At 38.1% G+C, this 27,362-nt stretch overlaps 3 protein-coding genes across 4 annotated transcripts; 2 read left to right on the top strand and 1 right to left on the bottom strand.

Annotated features, from left to right (window-relative positions):
* The first annotated feature begins 38 nt into the window (after positions 1-38).
* On the top strand, positions 39-11,912 carry kctd5b (potassium channel tetramerization domain containing 5b). 2 transcript variants are annotated; one of them, XM_087794265.1, is made up of 7 exons: positions 39-372; positions 5,709-5,817; positions 5,886-5,977; positions 6,054-6,149; positions 6,341-6,445; positions 8,663-8,782; positions 10,706-11,912. In XM_087794265.1, exons 1-7 carry the CDS (start codon positions 148-150, stop codon positions 10,733-10,735), a joined length of 777 nt encoding a protein of 258 aa, XP_087650391.1. In that variant the 5' UTR covers positions 39-147; the 3' UTR covers positions 10,736-11,912. The 2 variants fall into 2 exon arrangements, with proteins under 2 accessions (XP_087650391.1, XP_087650392.1); XM_087794266.1 differs by lacking the exon at positions 6,341-6,445 and having other exon boundaries at positions 94-372.
* Positions 11,913-13,931: 2,019 nt separating this feature from the next.
* Positions 13,932-19,655, top strand: ube2ib (ubiquitin-conjugating enzyme E2Ib). Its single transcript, XM_087794268.1, has 7 exons — positions 13,932-14,067; positions 15,323-15,401; positions 16,350-16,433; positions 16,586-16,658; positions 17,347-17,456; positions 17,600-17,679; positions 18,901-19,655. The coding sequence occupies exons 2-7, from the start codon at positions 15,336-15,338 to the stop codon at positions 18,962-18,964; spliced, it is 477 nt and encodes a 158-aa protein (XP_087650394.1). The 5' UTR covers positions 13,932-14,067; positions 15,323-15,335; the 3' UTR covers positions 18,965-19,655.
* A 1,350-nt stretch (positions 19,656-21,005) lies between these two features.
* On the bottom strand, positions 21,006-27,075 carry LOC148077592 (uncharacterized). The gene is made up of 12 exons (XM_087794269.1): positions 27,016-27,075; positions 25,888-26,053; positions 25,591-25,806; positions 24,875-24,991; positions 24,314-24,472; positions 23,829-23,977; positions 23,601-23,762; positions 22,886-22,998; positions 22,186-22,300; positions 21,795-21,893; positions 21,552-21,723; positions 21,006-21,156 (listed from the first exon to the last, which is right to left on the bottom strand). Exons 1-12 carry the CDS (start codon positions 27,055-27,057, stop codon positions 21,023-21,025), a joined length of 1,644 nt encoding a protein of 547 aa, XP_087650395.1. The 5' UTR covers positions 27,058-27,075; the 3' UTR covers positions 21,006-21,022.
* Between the last annotated feature and the right edge of the window lie 287 nt (positions 27,076-27,362).

A 27,362-nucleotide genomic window follows, 5' to 3' on the forward strand; every position in this document is an offset into this window, starting at 1 on the left:
GTGTGTTACATGAAGTGGAGCAAATCGTGTGTGTTTTAGGGCTGGTTTCCTGTCGTTAATGGACGTGTCTTGTGTGGAAGGCATGAGACGTTTCCTGTCAGTCGCTCAGTGCTGCCGAGCCGAGGGCGGAGGAGAGAGGCGAGAGGGATGGCCGAGAGCAGCTCCGAGACCAGCGGCTCCTCCACGCACCGGAGATGTTTGACCCAGTCCTCTCTGGAGAGAAACGCCACCTCCGGCTCCGGGACATCGAAGTGGATTCGGTTGAACGTCGGCGGGACGTATTTCCTGACGACGAGGCAGACGCTGTGCCAGCACCCGAAGTCCTTTCTCTACAGGCTGAGCCAAGCTAACCCCGAGCTCGACTCTGACAAGGTACATGCTAAGCTAGTTAGCACCAGGGTTCTGGTTTGAATGGCTGTCGAGAAGATTAAATCGTTTTTGTTTTTTTTTAATGTTTTTAGCTTGAAATAATTCCGGACATTCTTGTTATTTTAAACTTGTTTAAGTTTTTTCTGGAGACCCAATTGTTTTTCAGGGGAAAAGTATTGACAACATAGCACTGAAATTAAAAGTAACTTGCTAGCTGCAGCCAGAATGTTGCTGCTTGACTTTTTACAAGTGGAAAATAAATACGCTTTCAATGCTTCCAAGACATTGTGGTATATTTTTTATTTTAAATGTGGACAAAATCTTAAGTATGTAGACGGACTTAATAGCTTTATTTTTGCTGACTGGTCCCTAACTTTCTCTCACCCAGGCCATTGAATTGTGTTATAACAACTTAGTGTAAAATAATATAGTAAAGAACTCAATTCCGAACATTACAGAACAAATTCGCATTTATAATAATAAGGGGGTTACTTTCCGTAATTTTAAAAGCAAAATAATTTTTTTATTTATTGGAGCCTTAAGTCTACCCCTACACATTCAAATGTATAAACAATAAACCTCATAAATATGTAGTCCCTCGATGGTCCAGATGCCGGAACACCCATCCATCTGGTGTGAGGTCTACAGCTCCTCACCAGCTTAAACCACAACATTTGCCTCTCCTTTAAATATACATTATCACATTGCTCCTTTTAAAACCCTGCTATTGTCTCGTGATTTGTTCATACTATAAGCTCCTTTGTGTCAAACTAAGACTGTGGCTCATCTCTTATTTTCATGCAGATAGCCTAATCTCTTAATAATCCTCTTTTTTGTTGGTTTATCCTTCATTTAGATCGGATCAGTCCATCTCAAACCCATTGTGTTAAGTGAGCATCCGAGTCTCCTCATCATTCCTCTCTTTTACAAACAGTCCTTGGAATCATTGGACAATAATATATAAATATATATATATATATATATATATATATATATATATATATATATATATATATATATATATATATTATGCGTGTATAAGGTGGTGGTGGTTCGGGGGGGCAGAAAGTGTTTTATCCCCTCATCATTTAGCAAGTGCATCTTCTTTCAGTCACGCAAGGTAAAACGCTTCAGCAGGACTCTTGAAGAGAATTGCATTATTCATGATGTTGACTTGAGCCTGTGTGGTACATTTTGGAGTAGACTAGAAAGTAAAATAAGGTAATACAAGGGAAAGCCTATGAATCATGTCATCACTGAGGATGATTTGGACCAACATATTCCATAGATTTCCAAAAAATGAATTGCTAAGAAGTACGTCTACTCTCAAACATGAACTATTCTAAACCTAATGTGGCTTTTCCGTCTTGCTCTAAAAGCTCCATCAATTTTTCAAGCATCCATCACAAAAGATTCCTGTTCCCTCAACTCATTTTTTCTTTTAACATCCATTTGCTGCTTGTATACGTCCACTCAGTGGTGTGTATGTGTGTGTGAAATAGGGCTGTCTTCAATGCCTGATTTAGGTTATGTGTCATGCCTAAAACCCTGAAGCGGAGTAAAAAATCAACCACTACGGTCACATAATTTGTTACGTTTTTTTCAGTATGGAGCCTTTTGTGTTGATGGATTATAATGTGTAATTATAGAAACGTTATCATACCATCTTCATCTGCTCAGTTCAGCATCTGAAATTATAAAAACCTTTAATACTGGAATATCATCAATTTAATTATTTTCTTTCTATTATCACGACCAATTATATTATATAACACTTGGCCAACATTTCTAAGTAATTGTATTCAGATGTGTTGGCCAACAATTCGTTTTCACCGTTGAAAGATGCTTGTCACTGAAAATTCTTTTTGCAGTGTGTTAACACTTAAGTAATCTAAAATCGGGATCGGGGCATGACATGGATGCAGAATTGGGCTAAAATGATGCCTAAATATTTGTATAAATTGAACGGCTTAAGGTTGGTAATCCTCATATTCCACTTGTTAAAAGATAAGGTAAGGTAAAACTTTATTGATCCCTCAGGAGGTCTCCTTTGGGAAATTGTTTTTTACCAATAGCCAGCAATTTTTCAAAAACAATAAAAAATAATACATAAAAAATAAAATAAGAAGAAGAACATAAAGAGGAAGAACAAGATGACACAATCTAAGTCTAAAGACAAAGACAAAGAACATAGGTCAAGGAAAGAAAAACAACAAAGACAAAGGATACAAAGACTAACATAGAACAGAACATCCAGATACTCTCACTCCACTCCTGCCCCCAAACTCAGAATTGTACAATTTAATAGCCCGAGGGATGAATGAGTCCCTGAGTCTATTTGTTTTGCACCTGGGTAGGAGCATTCGTGCACTCATTCTGCTTCTCTGCTCACTGATGACAGTGCTCAGAGGATGACTGTCATCATCCATGATGGACAGTAGTTTGTTCAATGATCTCCTCTCAGCAACTGTCACCAGTGAGCCCAGCTTCATTCCAACCACAGAGCCAGCCCTCCTGATCAACCTGTCCAACCTGTTGACACTCCTCTTGGACACATTTCCACCCCAACCACCACAGCATAGAACAGGACACTGGCCACCACAGACTGGTAGAACATGCAGAGGAGCTTCTTGCAGATGTTAAATGATCGAAGCCTCCTCAGAAAGTACAGTCTACTCTGAACTTTCTTATATACATGGTCTGTGTTGCAGGACCAGTCCAGTTTACTGTCCATCCACACACCGAGGTACTTATAGTTGTCCACTATCTCCACCTCGTCGCCTCTGATGGACACTGGATGTGGCTTTGTCCTGGACCTCCCGAAGTCCAAAACCAGCTCCTTGGTTTTTGAGGTGTTCAGCTGCAAGTGGTTCCTCTCACTCCAGTCCACAAAGTCACGTATCAGACTCCTGTACTCGTCTTCGCTGTTGTCCCTGATGCATCCAACAATGGCAGTGTCGTCAGCATACTTCTGGACGAGACTCAGCTCTGAGTTGTAGCAGAAGTCCGAAGTGTAGATGGTGAAGAGGAGAAGGGCCAGTACTGTCCGATTCGTATCCATCCAGGCAGCAACATACAACGCCACAGCAGATACACGCGCATTTCCAATTTAAATTCATGTATTTGAACTTCTATTTTTGTAAATGTGAGTGAGTCAGTTTCTGTGGTTGCGCTTCTGTATTTGTAATCATGATTTTGGTTTTCGGGGAATCTGCTTCTAGTTTTTGGTTGCGCTTATTTTCTGTAATTGTCATTTGCCCTTTCCAGTAAGGGTAATGGCTTGAATCAATTGGTAATAAGTAATGGATATGGCCTCATAAAACTTGCAGATGGATGGAGTTTGAGACATGTCAACACCCGTGTGGTTGTAGCAACGTTGCCGTGCAGAACTAAAACACAAATGTTACATTTAAAATGGGTAGTTCAGTACATGGACATATTTATTTATTAATCCCAAAATTGGGAATTACAGATTGGCAGCAGTACACAGTGCAAACAAAGGTGAAGACATTTGTTTTTTAGAGTCCGTTCAGTGCCTAGAAACTGTTGTTGAGTCGCTACTTTTGTACTTTGTGTCATGATGACCCAGTTCACATAGAGATAATTATCTGGGCCCCCGTTGGAACCCCCACAAAACAAAGGGGACAGTGTGTTGACTTAAAAAAATAATCTTGTGTCCGTAGAGTCGCTAGCTAGACGACAGTACAGAACGAGCAGAATGTTTGTGTAGTAAGCCAGGAAATGACCGTTTCCATGAACAATTAGAGGTTAAGGTAAACCATGGATTATCACTTTCTGAGTCACTGTACAAATTTAAAAAAAATTAAACTGCAATGTAATTCCTTTTCAACTCTGTCTTATGGAAAACTACAAATCTACAAATATAAATTACCTACTTACTTATTTATTATATTGGTGTTGGACTCTTTCCAGGAAGTTTCATCAAATATGATTTTCTTTTTTAAATATTTGATAATTCAGGCATTGGTTTTTGAGATTAAAAAAAAAAAGACATTTATGACGCAGGAAGCCACAGTTGTTAAACAACATCCATTATAATGGCCCCTCTCTCAACACTACAGGAGATTACAGGAGGTTGTTTTTTTATTTGCATTCATTGTTTGCATAGTCCAATTGGGCAGTTTGGCCTGGGGTCTGCATTTAAGGTTTGAGAAGGGAACAACCATGGTTGATCGTTTGACTAAGCAAAAGGAAATACGTGCTTGTGGCTCCAACTTGTTTTTACTATTTTCCAACTTTGTCGCATTGTTGTTCTGAATGCTGCTATAGTAAAGACCAATAGTATTTAATGAACTTCATCTTTAGTTGTTTTTGTATTTGAAATTTGCTGACCGTTTAAGGAGCCGTAAAAGTTGTACTGACTTAATTGGGAACCAGTGAGATATTTTAAGCACTGAAAGGAGGTTGGCCAGCCGTCAGGGTACAGACATTCATTACAGAGGAAAATGTTCTGGGACCTTTTCTCATTATCCAATGATTAATCTTTTTTTTGCTTGCTGCTCACTATGGAGAAGAACCTATGAAGATAGACATACTGTGATATTAGTACCAGTTAAAACAATGGACTAAACACACAATTATTGCTTATTGATATCATTGATTCAGGCTCAATGTTGTAGCCTTCTTGTAACAATTCTATACGTACATATACTTAGTTGCTGATGTCAGAGACGCTATGTGATCCAACCAAAGCATTTACATACTGCCTTATATTCAGCATTAAATTGTGCAAAACATGAGGCTTCATCAAATCAAATCAAATCAAACTGACCCTGTTGAATTTGTTTTTCTCTTCTGCTCCAATTGTTAGAATCTCCTGGGATGAAACTCATCTAATGACCGAAGAAGAGTTACGAAGAGTAACCCAGTGGTTACGAAAGAAATGAAATCAAACCATGTCCAAGGGGATTCGCTGTGGTTCGATATTCTAGAGATGTGTGCCCTACTTGTGAACACCTAAGGTGTGCCAGTACTGCACATGACTTGGGTTTCACTTGTAGATGCTGAGTTTAGAGCCCAACAGTGAAAGTGTTTCATTTGTGCTTGAGAAATAAGACGCTGCCTGTGAGGTTTTGAAAGGATTTTTAACATTGTTATTGAGATATATTACTGTTTGAAAGTTAAAACCACCCTGCATTTTTGGGTGTGGATTTATTTCATGGTATGTTCATGTTATGTGTGTATTACAGTTTAAATATGAACTTGCCTGTGAGAACATTATGTTTTTATCATAAGACTGGTCGTTTATTTTAACTTGGGACGGGAAGGGATTACAGAGATGAGTATTAAATAATTACATTTCTTCTCTTGACTTTCAGGATGAAACTGGTGCCTATCTCATTGACCGAGATCCCACATATTTTGGGCCAGTGCTCAACTACTTAAGACATGGCAAACTGGTGCTGAACAGGGATCTGGCAGAAGAAGGTACTAAATCTAAAAGTTTCCTGCATGGTCCAGTGTCTCCTCCTAATGATTCCTATACACGCTGCTAGGTGTGCTAGAAGAGGCCGAATTCTATAACATCACGTCATTGATAAAGCTCATCAAGGACATGATCAGAGACAGAGATTGCAAAACGGCACAGGTGTGTAAACCCTACTACAGAGCTTTACTATGTGATGTCACTCTTGTGATGCCATTATTTCAACTCTGTTTTTAAGGTCCCTGTGAAGCATGTGTACCGAGTGCTTCAGTGCCAAGAAGAAGAATTGACACGCATGATGTCCACCATGTCTGATGGCTGGAAGTTTGAACAGGTAAGAGTCTTATAAGAGCATCACAAACACAAATCCCCTTTCATTCGCTTCACCCTCCCCATTGTGCATCACTCTTGCCCAGAATGTATGGATGTTGGGAGTTGTTTTCAATCCCAGAGAAAGTCATGTTCTTCTCACTGTCTGCATACATGATCCGAGCATCCCTTCTGTGCTCTGATTGGTTGTTGCAGCTTGTCAGTATAGGTTACGGGCGAGCCCACCAGTCAGAGTTTCTGCTGATTGTATCAAGAGAGGTGAAGGATGAGGAGTCTGCTTTGCCAAACAACAGCGGAGAGGTGTGTCCCACATATCTGTGTCCACGGGATGGTCACCGCATGGTCCTCGTGTTGTTTTTACCCGTCACAATGCTTTCCTCAGAGTCGACACATTAATGTCACCGTTCATTTGTGCTGCTTGCTTCTACCAAAAACCATGGAAACATGATGCCTCTTTATTTTTATGCTAAATATACATTCCTTTGAGCACAATTATTTGCTTTGGCTGTCATGTTGTTAAGTTATTTTCAAGAAATGATAATCGTCTATCAATTCCTTATTCAAACATCGAGTGAGACCTATTTTCCTTAAACCTAATTTTAGGTTTTTTATTTTGGGTGCTCGCGGAGAAGCTTTTGCAGTTATAAAAGGCTGAAAATGTTTTATTTATCCCTTTCTGGACTCTTAGTGCAGCCATCCTCTGATCATCATTTCTGAATGAGTCAGTTTAGCTGCAGAGTACTGGCAGAGTCAGCGGCAGGACAGGGTGCTCTCAGGAGTTTCTGAGCAAGCATGATGTCAACTTCCCCTCCAGCACTAGACCATATGACAAACAATGATTATACAAGCAAATGTTTACATAGCCTACCATGAGATGCGCATAAACTTTGCTCTAATTTAGAGTCACCTTGGACATTATTGCTAACCAAAGACAATGGCGTTCGTCAGAAGGAAAACGGGTCCAACAACACATCGTCGTATCTTGTCTGTGGGTAACTAAGATAAGGGCCGCGGGGTGGAGCAGCTGAAGTGAAATCTTGCTAATCTTCTTAGATCAAATACACCAGATGGTCGCTAAGGAGAGTAATTGGTGTAGATAAGCCTTAACCACTGATTAAAGTCATTCAAGTTTTAAGTAAATATTTCCTGTTTTCTTTGGTTTCGATGATTACATTTTTTTTTTTTTCTCGTGAATCACACAGTTAAATGAGGTTGAGTAATAAATAACATTAAACGTGTATAAAATAATGCTCATCTTTATTGAGTGGTATATTGTAGATGCAACTGTGCTGTTTGACAAGTTTTCTTTTTGAGTTACGGTTTGTGAAAATAACAATAATTGTATGTCCCATTCATGTCACCACACTTATGGTGAATGTTGATGATGCTTTAATCAAAATAATTCAACAATGTTAAATAGGTATCATGCTTCCATTTGTACTATCTCACTCTCTCTTTCTAGTTTCTTCTTCACGGTGCTTGTTGTAAAATATAATAAATATATATTTTATAGAATAACACACTATTAAAATCCATGATTCTGGTGATAATAATGAGTTATCTTAGAATAACGGCACCTCACAAGTGCAAGTTTCAGTGTTAAATAATTGCACTTGCTGTTTTATATTTTCCACTGTTTATAAGATCACATTATAAATTACCACAGCTTAAAACGATAGAAAAATTAAAAGCCTGAGTGGACCTAAGACGATACACTAAGACTCAAGACTATCAAAGCCATGGAAAGACCTCGCTTCAAGTATAGGATGCACTAAGACTGATACCATGGGGCTGCTGTGGTGTTTATCATTTCTAGTTAATTAAACTTGCAGCAGTCATGCATGACTGGAGAAACCACTAAACGACAAGTCTCAGTAGTAGTGAGCAGCTAATGAGTCGATACAAGTCTGAACATGCACACCTGGGTACTATGTGATGTAGACATAACCGAGAGGTTCAGGTCTTTACTTAAAAAGATGCATTTGACCTTGGAAGCACCTAAAGTTTAATAGAACTATCCATTTATATAAATGACACGTGTTGCTATATTACATCATTTCAAAGCTTCTTTTTTTTAATCTTTCAATTTTGGGGTCAGAACCTATGAATCCCTGCAAATGTTTAAGTATATAAAGCCCATATCTTTTGAAAAACCTTTATCTGCAATTATGGTCTGTGTCATTCTTTGATCCCTCATATGTGAATCGGCATGTTTCATTTTTGTGGTTGACTGTGTTCACTTTTTCCTTTCTCGTACAATGTCATCTGTTTGAGCATCAATATCTTAATGTTACCATCTCATTTCCAGTGTTTCAGTGCATTCTACGTGTTAAGCAACTGATTGAAATCCAGCAAAGATTTGTCTACCCTAATTCTGGAATTCAAAAATGGACTTCAGAAAGTTTTTTTTGTGATGGGTCCTATTCATGTCATTGCAAAAACTACAAAATCAGAAGCTCTTCTAATTTCTGGTTTGTATTTTTCCCTTCTTGTTTTCCCACCGTCTTGTCTCTTTAGTTGGTCAGCATCGGATCCTCTTACAACTACGATGACCAAGCAGAGTTCCTGTGTGTCGTCTCCAAGGAGCTTCACAATCAATCATACGGGACCAACAGTGAGCCCAGTGAGAAGGCCAAGGTAAGCGTTCCCCGTCTGTGGAAAGATGTTTTTCAAATCCATCCGTGGCCATCGTTTACTGAATGCTTGCTTGTTCAGGATGTTTTAAATGCATTCATGAGTGTGCGCCATGGGATTTTAAAAAAACACCCACTAGTTTATTGATGAGAAGCTTCAATGAAGGATTACAGTGCATATGTTTATTCACTCTTTCAGGTGAAGACTGTCTGTAAAGGCTGTTAAAAGTAACGTTGCTGATGATTATCAATCGCATTTACAAACATTTAATCGGACAGAGATGAAGGTGTGACACAAGTGTGGCTTTGCAATAGTTGCTAATGCTTTCACAATTCAGGTTTAGTTCCTCTGGACATAAACACTATCATTTCACTTCATGTTTTAAAGATTTTTTTTAAAGATAACTAGACGTTTACTATTGCTCTGAAGGATTGGCTTCTATAAAGATGGTAAAAACAATAGGGGATAAAAAAGGAATGATGTAATTTAAATGAACAAAAATCACATCATTTGATTTGAAGAATAGATTTCTTTATCAGTTTTATGTTCATATATGTATTAAACATGTCAAGGTAATATAATAATATTCTAATATTTAAGTGATCAATAAGTAAAAGGGGCAGATGAAAAATTAGATGCAGTGTCCGACCATGAAAGAAAACACAACCTGTCAAAAGGGAAATCATACATAAAAATATCTTAAGAATAAAGGAAATTGCAGAAAAAATTAAATTAAGTTTTGGTTTAGGTAAAAATGCATAAAAAATAAAATGCATAAATGCATTGTACTGGCTCTTCTTTTGTTATATTTTTTCAATGGCCATCACATTTACATATAAATATAATATAATAATAATAACAATAATCTCTATTTATATAGCGCCGGGTCGGGGAGGTTTGGAACATTGATGCTACGTATCGCTTATAGCCAGGATGTTAAGTCAGATGCTGACAAATGTTGCTGATTAACGCTTCTATGAGTCACGAGTGTAAGTGCTCGGCTGCTCGGAGCCCCTCGACCACACTCCTATAATTAGATGCCTTCATCCTTAATTCTGCAGCGTTTACACCCCTGCCCCTCTTTAATTTGATTTTCAGGACAATTGGAAGAAGCCTATTAATCAGTCAGAGTCCACAAACCATAAACTGACCAGAAAAAAACAGAAAACCAAAAACTCCTGAAGTGCCCAGAAATGTTCAAACCAGAGGAGGTGTAAATAAGAAGCTCGTAATTGGTTCCATGCCGTATACATGGTGACTGGAGGGGACAGTGAATCATCAGCTGCTGCCTTTTGACTCACTGATCCGCTTTATTTGCCATTAGAAGCAAACATTTATTTCCATGTCTTTAACAAACCTGTGTCGCAGCAGAAAAACCTTGCATTATAGAACGTTTAAGGTTGTTGGATTTTATTTTTACACCCCCTTAAATCATCCATTTTTCCACTTTTAATTGGATTGATCCAGCAGAGAGAAGCTGAGGGAAATCGAGGGGACTCTAAAGTGTCTCTCAAATGGATAGAGGGTAGAAGACAACAGTGTAAACACACCAGTGCTATGAGTAAATGTAAATAAGAACGATGAGTATTACAAGAGTTAAAACTGACACCTGATATCCTTACAAACAACTTTTTTGAAAACCTCTTTTCAATAAGTGACATTTGGAAACAGGTTAACTGTAGGTAAAACATTTTATGGACCAGTAAAGATTTGAAAATAAAAACACGGTATACATTAAAAATAAATTGACTTTGATCAGCAAACGGACATTTGTGTAACAAATTCAATCTGACTTGAAACATAACTATTGCAGTGAAATTTGGGACCTTTATCCATGGTTTCATTTTAGGTAATAATGGACATTGTTTTGGCAGAACCTGGCTGTACTTTTTACCACACAAACAAGTTTGTTTTTTCTTCCTGCAGATTCTTCAGGAGCGCGGTTCTCGGATGTGAACAGGACTCAGTATTAGGCGCTCCAGGTGTTAACATATCATCGTCCTTGTGGAGGAGGAGCGTTCTGCACAAAGGAGATTTAAATGCGGAGGGGTGCATTTATCTTTGAGTTTCCCTCCATTCTTTCATTTCTTTTTTTTTTTTAAATGTAAATAAGTTTACTGACAGTTTGTGCCTGTATGTTTGAACTGGACCTTTACAAATAGCAGCCGTTTTTTTTATTTTATTGAAAAGTTAGGAATTTTAACCTACAATGTTTTTTATGCTCTAAAACTATGGCTGACAGTCGCAGCTAAAAATTCACTCAGGGTCAAATATCCAGTTAAGTCTTCTCTCCTGCAAATTCAGGCTCTGTAAAGGGAGCAGGATGATCCGTATCTCTGGCAGAAGTATCAAATTAAAACCAGTGCGGTTAAGAAGGGAATTTATTCATTACATGCTTTCGGAATTTTGCCCATAAGATATAAATGAGGTCTTTATTGCAGGTCATTCTTGGGTTTGTGATCATGAGGATCGTTTTTTGTCTGAAACATTTCACTGATTTAATATTAATCGTGAGACTCATTCAAAATGACTTATGTAATTTTTTATTTATTTTTAACACTTAAACGCCTTTGCCATGTTAAATCCTCAAATGCGGATAAAGTTATTAAAAAGGAAGAAGGTTAGTTTTTAAAAACCTCATCTTATAATGATGGTTTCAGACCAGTTCTGTCAAAAGAGTCATAGCCCCCCCTACTGACAATAGACTGTTATATATTTTATACTGCACTAAATCTAACTGGAAATATTGACGTCTGAACTGTAAAAGTTCAGTTAAAATCTCATGATCACAAATTCAGATCAAGCTGGAATATCACGTTTTTGGTCAGGGAACATTTTTAGTGACGACGCATCTGTCTTTATAGTAGCTCCTCAGTTTTCTAAACAGATTATTAATTCTATTTATGTTTGAGGGAATCATTAGATTGGGGTAGGTTTTGGTTTTAGTTTAGTGGATGGGGGGAGGGGGGTCAGAGGTGATGGAATTTATGATCATATCCTGAAGATTTCGTTTGATGTACATAATCCAAGCTCAATATTTAACTCCTAGAAAATGCATGTTTTGTACACTGTATAGAGAACAACTTTGGATGGAAGTTGCTTATACTGGATATTACATAACAAGAGTCTTGAACTTTTGTTTTGCATTATTTGTACACAACTTGAGAGATTTCCGAGTGACGTTTTGGCTGGAAGCTGATGCTTATGTCAGTGTCTTTTTACCTAGAAGATCCCTGGAACATGTTAAGATGGCAAACCTGTACCTGGCTGATTATGAATTGACTGTTACATTTGAACATGATGCTATTTTTATTTTCTGCAGTGATCGATTCTTTAACCATCTTTTAATCAGGTAGACTTTGTACGCAGCATTACAAGCACCACAGTGGAAACACTGCACATCACTTAATGCCTGTAATGTCTGTGTGAATATGGCATGGTTAAACTCCTTCTTTTTATCGTTTTCTAATTTACTGTGTGGTGTTTGATAGGTTAATATTTCTATCTCGGATGAATTAGTGTTGCCTTTTCTTCCCGATGACCAAATCTATTGTTTTATGTGAACTGCACATGGATCTTGGCGTCAGGGCCATATGTGCACCTTTCTCAAAGCTGGCACAGTTTGTAAATAGTCATGATTGACAGTTTAAATACTCACACTTGTTGACACTTGATTTTAACTATTTTATATAGTCAAAGACATTAATATGGATGCATGTTTTATAGAAGCACACAAACACAAGGGCTTTTTAAATACAAAACATGATCTGCAAAGCAGCTCGAGGTCGACTGGATGCTCTGAAGAGCAAAGGCAATGTTTACATTTGCTATAGTATTCTGAAGCCTTCCAATAATGTCTTGCTCTCGTCACACATGCAAAATGTGTGTATAAACCAATGGGAACTGAGTCCCCCCCCCCCCTCCACCCAAGTTATAATGAACAAAGAAGACTGACACTCCATCCACTAACAGCCTTGCTTGAGCGCTGCAGACAATCTTGCTTCCCCTTTCAATGGAGGCGACGCTCACGTTTGAGCCGTTCAATTGTTGCTCGTTGAAGCATTTTCTAAAACGATTCAACATATTTTTTTGTTACTCTTTGGATTACTTAAGGTCATTTGACATGTAGTTTGGTAATAACTATTGGATGTTCTATTCAAATTGATGTCATCTGTCATTTCCATTTGTGAGCAGGTTATCTGGTGGTGTTTTCAGCATGTTTATTCACTTGATGAGCAACTATATCCTGTATAGCCAAAAGAAACATCTTTAAGAGCCCGGTTTAATTTGTATTTACCACAAATCACTGACATGCATTAGTAATGATCACATTTGTAACCATGAATAGTTTTTTTTTTTTAATAAGTAAAACGACTAAGTTGATGTTCTATATCACTTCATAAATCACATGATATATATGACCTTATGCAACGTCAAGCTTTACAAATGTGAGCATGATAAGGCTCAGTGCACTCATAATTTAGAAAATCCTAATAAAATGTTGTAATTCTCAAAAGTCTGTTGTATTTTTAGAAAATCATTGCTTTTGCTTGTCTGTTGTATTTTATTCTCTTGTCCTAATTTACCTTTTAGTTAGCAGATGTTGGCTTCAACTATATAAATGCAAATGTTAACGTAAAGACATACCTGCAATGTTAGTATTATGGTTGCAATCTCTAATTTGTTATTTTCATGAATTTGTTTTGCAAAACGTAAACTGTTTCCTAGTTTTATTTTTATTTATAGTTTGCCATCCGCGGACTGATCAAAGATGATATATAAGGCAAGATGAAGATCGGAAAATCAGAACCTTAAACCGTAACGAAACCACTTTGGATAATACTCATTATCGGATACATACATGGGAAATTTCGCGAAGGTATATTTTTTATAGATTACTTCTGTTAAATTGGAATATATGTTTTAAGAGACGAGTATAGTATACACGAACATTTTTACTCAGACTCGCGCATGCGCGGTTAATACTTACACCAATTGATTATACGTATCTCTTCAGGTTAAAAATATTAAAATATATATATATTCTTATTATATGTACATTGGCAAGTTATTTCTATGACAGTTTAAAGTCACGATGTGTCGCTTACAGCGCTGTCGTATTAAAGCGAAGCCGGAAGTTGCTGAGGGATGATTGCAATACTCTGCGGCGCTTGAGTCAAAGCGGGTGTTTTTTTTTCAGGAGGGAAACTTTACACGGTTCAGGAAGATTCAAACACGATCAATTCATTTCACTTAACTCCCTAAAGCCCGAGCGACCACACTGAAAGGTACGATCACACTTGGATTGTTCGCATTTTGCCTTTGGAATTCCCCGTAATAATATCGGCGCTTCGATTTTTGCGCTGTTTTAAGCTAGTTTTGCGAGGCACCGTAGTGCGCCTTTAGCCCGGTGCTCTTTTGTCTTTACTCTGTTATGTGTTATCAGCTGGAATCTTCGAGAACCTCCACTGGATTTAACGTTCACTACTGGGAAGCAATGTTTTAAGCGGATAAATAAAAACCCGGATAGATCTAAGTTCAAATAGAATCCGTTTCAAATCAAGTGCATTTGCGCATTTTCTGTGCTGCACCAGGCCGTGTCAGCCGCTAACTGCGCCTGTTTGTATTGACTCGCTGCTCTGGCGCACATGAGTTAGCTGACCTCGCTAGCAGGCTAGTTGTCCGTCTCTAATAGAACATTTTAGGCATATTGAGAAAGAATATCGTGGCACAACCGTGAGTATACAGCTGGTGGAACACGTTGACAGAAGGAACTCTCTGTAATGAGTCTTGTTGTCGTTCTTCTCCACCGGCTAACTCAGTTAGCCGTTAGCATGCCGGTCGTTTGAACATGTTGTGTAGGCGACAGGAATAGTTAGCGTGATTTTTAATGACACATTAACTGTAAACTCATGGAAATTCACATGAATACGTCCAGTTTTGGATTTTGAGCAGATATTTATGAATAAAAGTTGTTTATGGAAATAGAAACATGGCTCGAGCGCTTTTTAAAAAAAACAACTGTTACTACATATTCAGTTGTTGAATAAAACCACATTATTTCCATCAGCGTTCACTGTCTTCCTTTCCTTAGACAACCTTATGTATTTTACTTTCAAAGTACATTGCCGTTCCTCAAGTTGGACCCAATAAACGTGTAATTTGGTTAATATAGTCCATAGTTTTTGTTGACAAGGCTCGCCATGTCAACATCCCTGTAGGTTAGGTAGAACTTTATTGATCCTCAGGAGGTCTCCTAAACAAGAATCTAAAACTTGGTCAAAGAACAGTTTCATTAACGGTTGAACTCATTTGATGAGTGAGCTTTTTTTACTCTTGGATCAACAGTAGTTGTCAGAGGCACACTTCACAATTAAAATGTAATTTAGGACACAACTAGATCCAGTGTTCAATTTGAACTAATACTTCTGTAAAGGGAATCACAAGATTTTATCACATGCATAATGTGTATAGATGTATATTTGTCTATAACGCATACAAGTTATACAACTGTTTGACCTGTCTTTGTTTCTATATTTGCAGGAGTCTTCATACCATGTCTGGCATCGCATTAAGTCGTCTTGCACAGGAGCGCAAGGCATGGCGGAAGGACCATCCCTTTGTACGTATTTCAAAAAAACCTTTAAATATATATGGTTTCTTTATTTTGAGACTGGGCTGGTACAACTTTAAGATTCCTGTAAGGTCCATGGTGGCACAGTGGTTACACAACCTCCTAGCAAAAATGTTGCAGGTTCGCTTCCAGGTCAGCAAAGGCAGAGAGCTGTGTGGAGTTTGTATGACGCGTGGGTGTCTTCCAGGGGGGTCTCCTCCTACATTTCAATAACATACAGGGGTTGATTGGGACCTGTGGAAATTGTCTTTGACATGAGTGTGAATGGTTGTTTGGTAGAACTTTGATTGTCTCCTTCGGGAAATTGTTTTGTTCCACTTAGACACAACACTACAGCAATTATTCATAAAAACAAGAACAAAGAGATAGTATAAGATGATACAATCTAAGTCTAAAGATAAAGAACATGGATCAAAGACAAATAACAAAGACTATCATAGAACAGAACATCATGATACTTTCGCTCCACTCCTGCCCGCGAACTCAGAATTGTACAATTTAATAGCCCGAGGAATGAATGAGTCCTTGAGTCTATTTGTTTTGCACCTGGGAAGGAGCATTCGTGCACTCATTCTGCTTCTCTGCTCACTGATGACAGTGGTGAGAGGATGACTGTCATCATCCATGATGTACAGTAGTTTGTTCAGTGATCTCCTCTCAGCAACTGTCACCAGTGAGTCCAGCTTCATGCAATCTAATCAAGGCAATGAAAGCATAAACGTACACTGGTGGGTCATAAGTCGAATAGATTGTGGTCACCATAGCTGCAAATGTTTACCCCAGTTAAGATTAAAATTCATTCTTGGGATGTTGTGGGTATCGTTGTATAAATAAGTGCAAACTAATCCATTATCGTTATAACAATCCACCAGTTCTGCATTTAACCTCTGTCTTGTTGTCAAGCTTTAATTTAATCGTTTCATTCTGTCTTCCCAGGGTTTTGTTGCTGTACCAACAAAAAACCCAGATGGAACCATGAACCTCATGAACTGGGAATGTGCAATTCCTGGCAAGAAAGGGGTAATTGATACCTATTCAATCTCCTTTACAAATGACGGATCTTGGTGCACAAGTTTTTAGATATCAAATTACTTGGTACTTTATTAAAAGTTGGAGATTTTCTTTTACATGTAGTTATTGCAGAAATTTGACGGAAACTTTTCCCTCCCTAGACTCCGTGGGAAGGAGGCCTCTTCAAGTTGCGCATGTTGTTCAAGGATGACTATCCCTCTTCACCTCCAAAATGTAAGTAATGTTGTACTGTGCACGTTTTGACAGTCTTCAAAAAGGTCTATTCATGAGTCAGGAAGTTGAAACGTTTGACGGGAAGGTCATTTGGTCACCTGTTGATGCTACTTATCAGCTTCGTAGAACGGATGATGTTACTGTACAAACAGTCCTGTAGCCTGCAGGTGCAAATGATCGTACCAGAATGTACAGCAATTGTACAGTTTATAGTATCTTCTACCTCACTATAGTAACTTTGATCCAATGAAACTAGCCCTGACATTGTATTTGTTTTTTAAATTATCCATGACAGCCTGTTTCATGTAATTGAAGCAAATGGCAGATAGAAAATATTTCTTAAATAGGGACGATTTGGCGAGCTCTAAAAACAGAAACTGGTTTTGTAATTTTAAACCAGGGGTGTAAAAACTGTTAAAAGTTGTTGTTTTTTTTTTTGGTTCCTGAAAAAATATTTTATTTACTAAACTGCCTGACAGTTAGAGTCATGTCATAAAGTATTTTGTCCTTGAACCATTACTAGCTTTTTACTAAAGCAATGTTTTTTTTAAACCTCTGTCACTGATGACCTCAACAAATGTCTATCTTTGTTTCTCTGCTAAATGATCATAAATATGTATTAACGTCAGTCTTTCATGTGGCATGGTTGGTTAAAGCGTATTCTAAATGGAACATTTTTGTTTTGCAGGTAAATTTGAGCCCCCGCTTTTCCATCCAAATGTGTATCCCTCAGGCACAGTATGTCTTTCTATTTTAGAGGAGGACAAAGACTGGAGACCAGCCATCACAATAAAGCAGGTTGGACTGCATCATTATTTATATTGTCTTTTCATTAATGGTTAATTATTGTATTATTCACACCTTTCATGTGTTTCTATCTTTGGACACAATGCATTTGAAGAAGGGATAGTGAAGGTAACAACTTTGTCTTTTATTAACAGATCTTATTAGGTATCCAAGAACTCCTAAATGAGCCAAATATCCAGGATCCAGCCCAAGCAGAGGCTTACACAATCTACTGGTAAGAATTGAATCCCAATCCGGCAGCAGTGTGGAATTTAGATTTCAATCATTTACATGTTACCTGGTTTATTAAATGTGCAACAGTGAGTCAGACGGTGGTATTTTTACACTCTTTAGTTCACCTTTCTTGGACCATCATTTTTGAGTATGAAAGATGAGGTGCACCTTTATTTGTTCTATGGTGGGTATAACCGCATAGGTCACATAATTATTTACAGGATATTCAGAAAAAGAGCATGTATTGCACAATTGAAGTGCAAAATAACTAAAAATATTAAGACATGGATAGAAAGGGGGGGAAGACTAATCACTTTTCATTAGCATGCTACGAAACTGACTTGTATGAAGGACTGCAACTCTGGTACAACATAAATATTTGACATGTTTTTCTTATTTTTCTATTCAGTATGCATAAAATGCGTAATGTTTTTAGTTTATTCCTTTATAATTTGTGTAATTGTTGGTTTAATTTGGAACAGCCGTGACCCGTGCTCTAGAACTTTAGCTATTATTTGAACATTGCTCTTCATTACGTAACTTTGTCTATACTCGTGACCAGTAAACCCTTTTTTAGAGACTGTGTTTATAAATAGTGCTGAGAGACAATTTGAAGTTACTAGGAAGATAAACTAACTCAACAAAGACTATCAATTCCTTTTTTTTGTAAATTAATAAACGCATAACTTTGTTAACGGCGAAAACAAATATTTTACGAGACGGTCGTTGCATTGTTTTGACACTAGAGGGAGCCAAAAAGATTAAACACGATCCCTTTAAGACTTGTCTGTGAAGTCTTTTCTCCAATTGTTCTGATAAAATTGTTCAGACTGTCCTTATGAAACTGTTGTCAACGGGTGAATATAAATGACACAAACAGTCATACCAATATAAATGGAGGGTCACTGCCCTACTTCTGGTTGTGCTTGAGAAAGGTATTAGTAATGCAAAAGCATAAATAGTCTTTAAACCTGAAACTTAAAAAATACTTTAGCTAATTGGTGGCCAAAACTGTAAGAATGTACAAACAAAAAAGATGTTTGAACCATCACTTATTGACCAGTTTTCCCTTCTTCGGTCATTTGTTTGGTTAATTAAAACGGCAAGTAGACTCTTTTGAGAAAAGCTGATCATTTGAGTGGTCCTTACGTTTTATAGTGCAGATGCTTCTATCATCTTTATTTACGAAACTGATTTATCTTTTTCTTCTCTCCATCCACAGCCAAAACAGAGTAGAATACGAGAAAAGAGTTCGAGCACAAGCCAAAAAGTTCTCTCCGTCATAAGGTTGAAGGGCAGCTGTGGCAGAAGGATTGGGTCACCGAGAATCACCTCCCCGCTCAGCCACCATGAATGTGGTCCCCTCACATCAGGACTCGCTTAAAGACTTGTATTTAAACTACACACATTCTGTGCCATCCGCTCTCCTGACTTGTTCCCCTTTTTTTTCTTTTCATTCTTCGTCACTGTTCGGTGCACAAGGCTGGGAGGGTCTCGGTGCTTCAGCACCCGGGTCATTTCTTTTTAAAAACGTCTTATGAGGTGCGAGGGACACAGCTCCACACCAGCTCCCCTTCAAGCTGGTGCTTTCCATTTACCGAGGAAGGAAATGTCTTTTATTTTGCTCTCTAAAAAATCTGTTCCTTTGTTTCTTCCCTTTATTTCCTCCCTCAAATTTAATGTTCAATTAGCTTCTTACATTGACAGTATTTGGACTGCTGTGTAATGAATGGCACTTTTATACTGTTGTATCTCACTAGTGTCTCTAGTCTGTCTGATTCTTCCCAGGTTTTCTATTCAGCATGCTGTAATATATGATAGAATCTGCTGCCTTGGCTGTCTTTTGTTATTCCGAGTGATTGCTATGAGGTCACGATAATGGAGGACGGGAGGCTGACTATTGTATCAGACATTACGGTTCTATGGTGCTTTGTCATGTATGTGTTGGCGTAAATAAAACTTTCTACAAAAAAAGAAGGCACTAGATGAATAAACGTGGATTTTCTTCTACAGTTGTTCATAGATGTTAGGGATTAAGGTAGTTTTAAAATATAGATCAGTTCCATAGAGGTGTGCACCATCTTAAGTCGGTTTGTCTATATTATTCTGAACACTAGATGCTTTCCAGAATGTATTTTCATTTTACCTAACTATCTGTGATCTGGTACTTCCATGCTTGGTCCAATAGTCTTGGTTATATTTGGATCCGTGCTGCACCAAAATTGGCCTGCCATTTCTGATGGAGGATTTGTAATCTGAAACGGAAACATTTCCCAAAAACATGACCTTGTTTTGTTTGAGTTTTTCCCGAGTGAAAGAATCGCAACCCTTAAGAGTATTCAAACCACTCTCAGGAATTTTAGCTTTTCCCTTATTTTCAACCTCATAAACTTCAGCAGACCTGAGGGGAGAACCTTTAACTGCTTTGTAAAATCTCATTTACTTCAAGTAGAGAAAATGAGGTATTTAAAGGATGTCTTCTGCCATCAGGAGGCAGTTTCCCACGATAGAAAACATGCAGGCCTTCACTGCAAATCAACACCTGGAAGTGATAAGATGGCGATATATCATGAACAGACCCTTCAGGGGAAGAGTCTTGGAGAAATGCCAAAATGATCTGAGGAATGTTTACTTACTTACAACAGGAAGATTATCATCCACCATTTTAGTCACAGGCCAAAACAAAATGTAACGTATAATAAGTCAATAACTGTTCCTAAGTAAGGATGTGAGTCCAAACGTGTCTCGACTGAAAAAGAAACATCTTCATTCAATAATGTCCTAATCATGTTTTAAGTATCTTGATTGACATTTGTTATCTGGTGTTGGATTTTATTTTTGCCTTTTAATTTGAATCCTTTTCTGGGCCACATAAAACAAGTTAGACGGTCGTAGTTTGCCCCAGAGCCAGTTTGATACCCTTGATCTACAGCACTATGTATGCTTGAGCTGACGATTTATTAAAAATAACCCACATATCTTATTACAAATATGTCAAACTCAACGCCTGAGGACCAGATCTGTACTCCTGAGTCAAAATAAAAGTAGATTTAATGCGAGTTAATGTGTGATTAAATCATCTCAATTGTTAATTAATCTTGTCTTGTTTTTATTTTATTCCTGCTGAAAAATGAATGATTCAACACCAAATACGTCAGCAACCATTTCAACTGTGAAGTGATGTTGTTGTTCTTAAAGCAGGGACGTTAATCATATGTAAATAAAAAATAAAAACACTCTTAAAAAAGCTAATATTTATTGAGGACTTTAAACTGTACAGGGGGCAGCATTAATACAACTGAGTGCAGGGGTTGAGTCCAGCAGCAGAGGATCGGCAGCTCGGGTCACTCACAGGCCAGTTTGCCGTCAAACGAAGAGAGGGTGATGGCGAAGGCTTGAAGGGCACACATGGGAAAACTGTAATCCATAGAGAAGACGTCCTCGGCAACACGACCGAATTGCATCACTATGTAATCATCTGCAAAAGACAACGACGGATTAAAATAACTTTTTTTTATTCCTAAATGCACAACAAAGTATCACACATTCTGTCAATACAGTCCTTGCACCACCTGATCAAACAGCCAAACTGACAAAACTGAAACTCTGGTGATTGTGCCTGATGATAAGGTTCCAGGGTTGAAGAAAAATCTTAAGACATTTTTATTTGTTCAGGCTTTTCCTTGATTTTCTGAGACTCCCGTGTTTGTCTTTTGTGTCTTGGCCTTTTAAAATATATAATTAACTTTGTATTATTTTTGATTGTTAAAGGGCTTTGTGACCCTGGTCTAGAAAGGCGCTCTACAAATAACCTTTACTTACTTACTTGCTTACTTACTTACTGATTTATTTCAATACCAAATCTTGTCTCACCATTTTCCGGGTGTATGATCTGAAAGTTCTTCACTGATGCCTGGGTGACCCGACCATGGAAGTTTAAGACGTAAGACTGAGTCTGTTCGTTCCAGCTGGGAGACTTGTTCACCAGTGTCACCAGTTTGTCCGTGTTGTGGTTGGCGTGGCGAGCCAGCAGAGTCTCCTGATCCTGTCGTTGGACGAAGCTTATTGAATAAAATGCCTGATTAAAGAAGGGCATTGTAGCCATTTTACACTTACGTTTTTGGGGCAGATTTCCAGTCGTTCCTCGTTCTCCAGCATGCCTGGGATGATAACAGTCATCTTCCTCGGACCTCTGAATCCAAGGACGTTTGTCTCCTACAGATATTTTTTTTGTTGTTGTGAGGGAGTAGAATGTGATTGAATATGATAGTGTTTACAGTTTGATTTCCCCCATGACTAAACTGACACATTTCAATCAACAACTACCAAACTACCCCAAAGAAACACTACAGTCAGTACAGTCTTTTGTATTAAGTATTTTCCTCACTTGAGCTTCATCAAGTAAAAAGACAAAGAACCATATGTTTGTGCAGAATGACCAGTGAGTTGTCGATGACCTCAGTGACTGGCATCGATTATTTATCGTCCACAGATGTGTTGCACTCACGTAGCAAATGGCTGCAAGCTCCAACCGCACCGCTTCACACTCCTGGACGAATGGCTTTTTGTCTGGGTTTTCTCCTCCATTAAAAACAGTGAACTTCGTGCCCAGAACGTTGGACCTAAAAACACAAGTTACATCCAGTCAGTGTGATGGTGGGCGAAGGTGATACACTCATTGTTTTTTTGCATCTTTATTATTCTTTGTACAGAAACAAAAACATGTTTTACTTCTTCTGCTCCTTTAAATTTAAGCTCCATTTATTGAACAATTCAAAGATTTTGCTCAGTAAGAATGTGATAGTGGTGAGAGCTTTACCAATCACTTCAATTGTAATAAAGCAATTTTAACATAATAATGGTTCTTCACTCCTCCTTCGGCCAGTTGTAATCACGCCCTGCTTTGTTTATACAACGAGTCCCTTGGAAGTGAAGACTTCTGGGATTGATGACACACGGACCAATCACAGCAGAGTGGGTGTGGTTATGGTAAACAACAATTCATCTCCAGAAAAATGTTCAGTTGGCGGGGCTTAACCACATTTTCCAATGTAAATATTTAAAGAGAGTTTTGTACAAACAGACACATACTCATGAGTACAATAGAGTCCAGCATCTATTTAAGACAAACTTAAATTGACACATTAGTTGCCCTTTATATTACCATACTTTTTCTGGATTTCGTTAGTTATAAAACACAGTTTTACCGTAGTTTTCCAATGTAACTGCTGGTGTCTCTGGAAAGATTGGTGGGGTCCGTGGAGATGAGGTAGTTGGATGTTTTGCACTTCTTCCGTTTTCTTCCTGCCATTAGAAAGACCTAGTTGGATAATAAAAGACAAATAAGATTCATATTCTGTAGTGACAGTCACTTCAACATGATATTCAATAGTGGTTTCTTTGTTGGGTCTACCATGACCACTTATATGTACTTTTTGTTGCGTGTCTTTTTTTTATTCCTCCTGTCCAGGTAGTTATTGTGATAATAATTTTCCAGAGTTAGATAAATGAATAAATTGCCTCTTTTAACATTTTTACCTTGACAAATTATCAGCCATCCACAGTAAAATCAGATTTAAAAATGGCAATCCAGTTAAAAGAGCCTTAGATATTCCCAGACTTTAAGAAGGATCTCCTTTCCAACCGGGACTACCATTAAGCTAGAGAGTGTCTTCTAAGACTTTTGGGAGCTGATCCTTCTATCCTATCCTTTTGCCTGCAGGGGGGATCTTTTTTCCCTGGTAACAGGAGAGCTTATCCAACAGTTCTCTGCTTGATGTCTCAGCCCTCAACAAATGTTGGGTAGTCTCGGGGAACTCTCTGGGGGGAAAGGACAGACTGCTGCTTCCAAGACCAAATTTCAAGCTTGACCAAGATCATTCCAATTTCAATTGTAAAATTAATGTGGTCGAAAATACCAACCCTCTTTCCATCCTCCTTCTCCAGATGGAGGTAGTACGTGGGGTAAAGACCCTTCTCCATTCCTCTCCTGTCTCTGGTCACTCTACACTGGATGGTAACATCTCTTGGTGCAGGTTGCAAAGCAAACTTCTCAAGGTCTTCCACAGATATCGGAGACGTTGTCTGTGAAAGCCCAACAAGCATAGTTAACCCCAGAACCTCTTAAGTTCATTGGTGGCGATGTCTCACTCTTTCATTGGATTCACTGCCCGAAGATCCATCTTTGAAATTAGTGTTTAGAGATGCCATACTAGACACAGACTTCTCTCCTTTCTTTCCCTCCTTCTTCTCCTCCTGGACATCCTCGTCTTTGCTGTCGTCACTTATTTGGCACCTGGCTAGACACACACACACATGAACTCTTTACAACAGGGGTCTCAAACTTATCGGGATGGGGGCCACAATAGGTCAGTTATTGTAGAGACTGGGCTGAAGGGGAATTGTCATTTCAAATTGTCTTTCAGTTGTTTTTTATGCACGGCTCTGATCAAAAATGTATTTATATATTTTTTTATTTCATGTTTTGTGGAATATTGTGTGAATTAACTGTTAATAAGGGTAATTATTGCGTGTTTTTTGTATACAAATTACAGTATATAACAACATTTAATGTGTGTGAAAAAAAAGAGTCCCACAAAATGGTTACCCCTGGCAGAGGTAGAGAAAAAACGTACTTGTGTCAAGTCTTTTCTTCTTGCTGGAGGATTCAGAGGCAGCTTTCACAGGTTTTTCTTCCTCTTCGTCATCTTCGCTTTCACAATGTCTACTGCCAGAACTTCCTTCCTCTTTCACGGACTTATCAGCATCAGGAGAAGCCTCTTCATTGTTCTTCTCTGCCAGCAGAGCAATGTTCAAAAACCCATGGATTTCAACCATAATCTTTCATAATTTAACGATACTTATTTGGTCAAACTTTCATGTCCAGTGTAGAGCGAGTACCAGACCTCCCTCATGTCACTCAATAAAATATCAAGCTGTCGATTTAGTAACTCTTCTATATCTTAATCTCCCAATTTTCTGTACCAATGAGTGATACTTAAGGCCACATGATACCAGTTTAATTTCTTACTTGAGACCTCTATGATTAACCCATGTTAACCAGTATTCCAGCAACACCCTGGTCACTAGTTTCACTAGTTTATTTGGATCAATGCGAGTGGATAAAAACTTGACTTCTGAAAATGAGACACTAACGTGCTATGATGTATACAATGTAAACCAGATTGTAGCTTTACTTGTTTGTGTTTGTTTCTTGGTCTTCTTGGTCGTCTGGGTGTCATCGGACTCCTTCATTTTGTCTTTCTTCTTGGTTTTCTTCTCTTTTTTTTCTTTTTCGTCACTTTGCTCTTCTTCTGGAAGGGAAAAACAAGTTGGTGGATGTTATTGTTTGAAAACTTAGTGTGTGCAAGAGAGGGATCTTACAGACTCAGTTTTTTAACTAATGTTATTGTTATAACATTGTCTCTTGGTGCTCACTTGGAATGATTGACGCAAATCTATGTTTGATAACACAAGCTGATGCAAGTTACTAAGTGACCAGGAGGATACTTCAGGTTTGAAACACACTTCCAAATAAAAAAATGACATACTTTACAATAGAAAACTCAAATACTCTTATCAGGTTCCTGGTTTTATAAAATAGTTAAGTATGATTTCACTAGATACAAAGTGGCTTTGTATAAATCAGTACAAAAATACACATATATTTTTGAACAGGCTCATGGGCTACTCTCATGGACCAAACAGGAAAAAGCCGTCCTTGCCACAGCCGTCTATCTCTTTAGGTTTTATTTTTTTTATTATGTCAGCATTGTAGATTCATTTTGTTTTGTTTTGTGCTGCTGGATTGAGTAAGTCAAGTTTAGCCACCGCTGTATGTGCTTGTTAATTTGTGACTTACAATAACACTGGCCTCAGATACGGCGTACAGATACATTTTTTAAATTCTTGCCTTTGGATCTCTCTTTTTTCAAGTCCTTCTTCTTGGTCTTTTTTCCTTGCTGTGTAGCCTCCTTGTCTATCTTCACCACCTCATCCTCGTCAGTGTCAAAGTTCATATTTCCAGGATTCTCTGCATTCATTTCTTCTAGTTTCATGGAGGACGTGGGCCCACATTCCCCCAGCGTGATCTCATCCAGTGGGTTGTCATGTGCGTGTTCCACTTGGTCTTCAGGAAACATGAGAGGAAGAGAAGTTATTAACGGAGTTACAGGCTTTACTGTCGGCATCCTTCAATGGTGGTTCTCACCCTCTCCGGTCAGAGAGGTGCTGCTGAGGGACTGGCTGATCAACAGCGGGGTCTCGTCTGAACGGGAAGGTTTATGTTTCCGGGTCTTTTGTCGGGCATCTCGATTCACGACCACCATTTGAGTGTCTGTCCTTTTCTTCTGTTGCTTCTTCATCAACAGGAATCTCTGTCAGGGAGGAGATTCACTGTTTTATCTAATGTAGCTTTTTTAAAGGAATAAGCGAAAAATAATAGAAGAACAAATGGTTGAACGAAGAGGTTTGACCAAAGCCTCACTTTAAATTAAACCTCGGCGAAAATACATTATCTCATTTTAGTTAAAAAATACACAAGAGCCTGAGCTAAAATATACAATGTTAATACTTAACACCTATTCTGTTGTAGAACATGAAGTATTGGCCATTTGTTAATAACTAAATAACAATCATTCTTAAGTTGTTCAAATTCTAGCCACCATCATTGTGTTCAAAGTACAACCTTAAGTAAACAGTTTCAGTATTTTCTTTTTGAAATTAAGCTCAAAATACTTGCAGTTTTATTAGTGTAAGGTGTTGTTTCGTTTACTTTAGTTTACTTTTGGTCTAAAACCCATTTTATTTATTTATTACACATTCTTGTTGTTATTTCATCTTGACTTTTTTGCTATGTATATTTATATTTATTTTTATTTTTTTTGTTACGCCGATATTTGTGGAGGGACGGCAAAGAAAGAATTTCATTGCATAGGGAAACGTGTTTCTCGATGTATATGACAATAAACACTTTGAATCTTGAATCTTGAATCTTGAATGATTCACTGTAAAACATCCAGAACTTTGACTTAATTAAGTGTGTAAATGAGAAACAAAAGACAAATATTGGCAGGTTGACCTCCAATTATTGTTTGGTTGTACCTTCTTTCAAGCTGTCACTCACATAGCCACCTATCGCTGCATCCATGCAATTACTTAAACTGACCACACTTGACCTCGCATATTTATAAATAAATCCCTGTTGGGCAGCATCAATGTCCTCAAACTTCAAATTAAACAAACAGGCTAAGTTTAAGATCTTTTTTCAAGCATCTAGGAGCAACAGAGAGACGACGTCTTATCAAAACAAAGCTTGAGAATTGACAAATGTCTGTACCTGGTTGTCCAGTTTCTGCTGCCGGATGTCAGGGTCCTCCATGATCAAGTCTGGTTGGTAAGTAAAACGACGAAAAAGGAATACGAGTGGCGGATAATTATATGTCACTATAGTTAAATAGAGCCAATTGTTCTAAGACAGGTCCATCTGACAGACTGTCCACCTGCATGTGGCAGAAGGCAAAGTGGATTAAAGAGGGATAATGTTCTTAAACTGGACGAGACTGTTCAGCCAGAGTGAAGCAGCAGTTTCTAGAGGAGCATTGGTTCCACAGAGGAGGGCTAGTTGTTGGTATTGCAATGATGTGTGAAATAGTAGGAAAGAAAAAAAGATACGAGGGGTCGATG

This window comes from Callionymus lyra, chromosome 6 (genome assembly GCF_982586985.1).
Source record: "Callionymus lyra chromosome 6, fCalLyr1.hap1.1, whole genome shotgun sequence".
NCBI classification, from domain to species: Eukaryota; Metazoa; Chordata; class Actinopteri; order Syngnathiformes; family Callionymidae; genus Callionymus; species Callionymus lyra.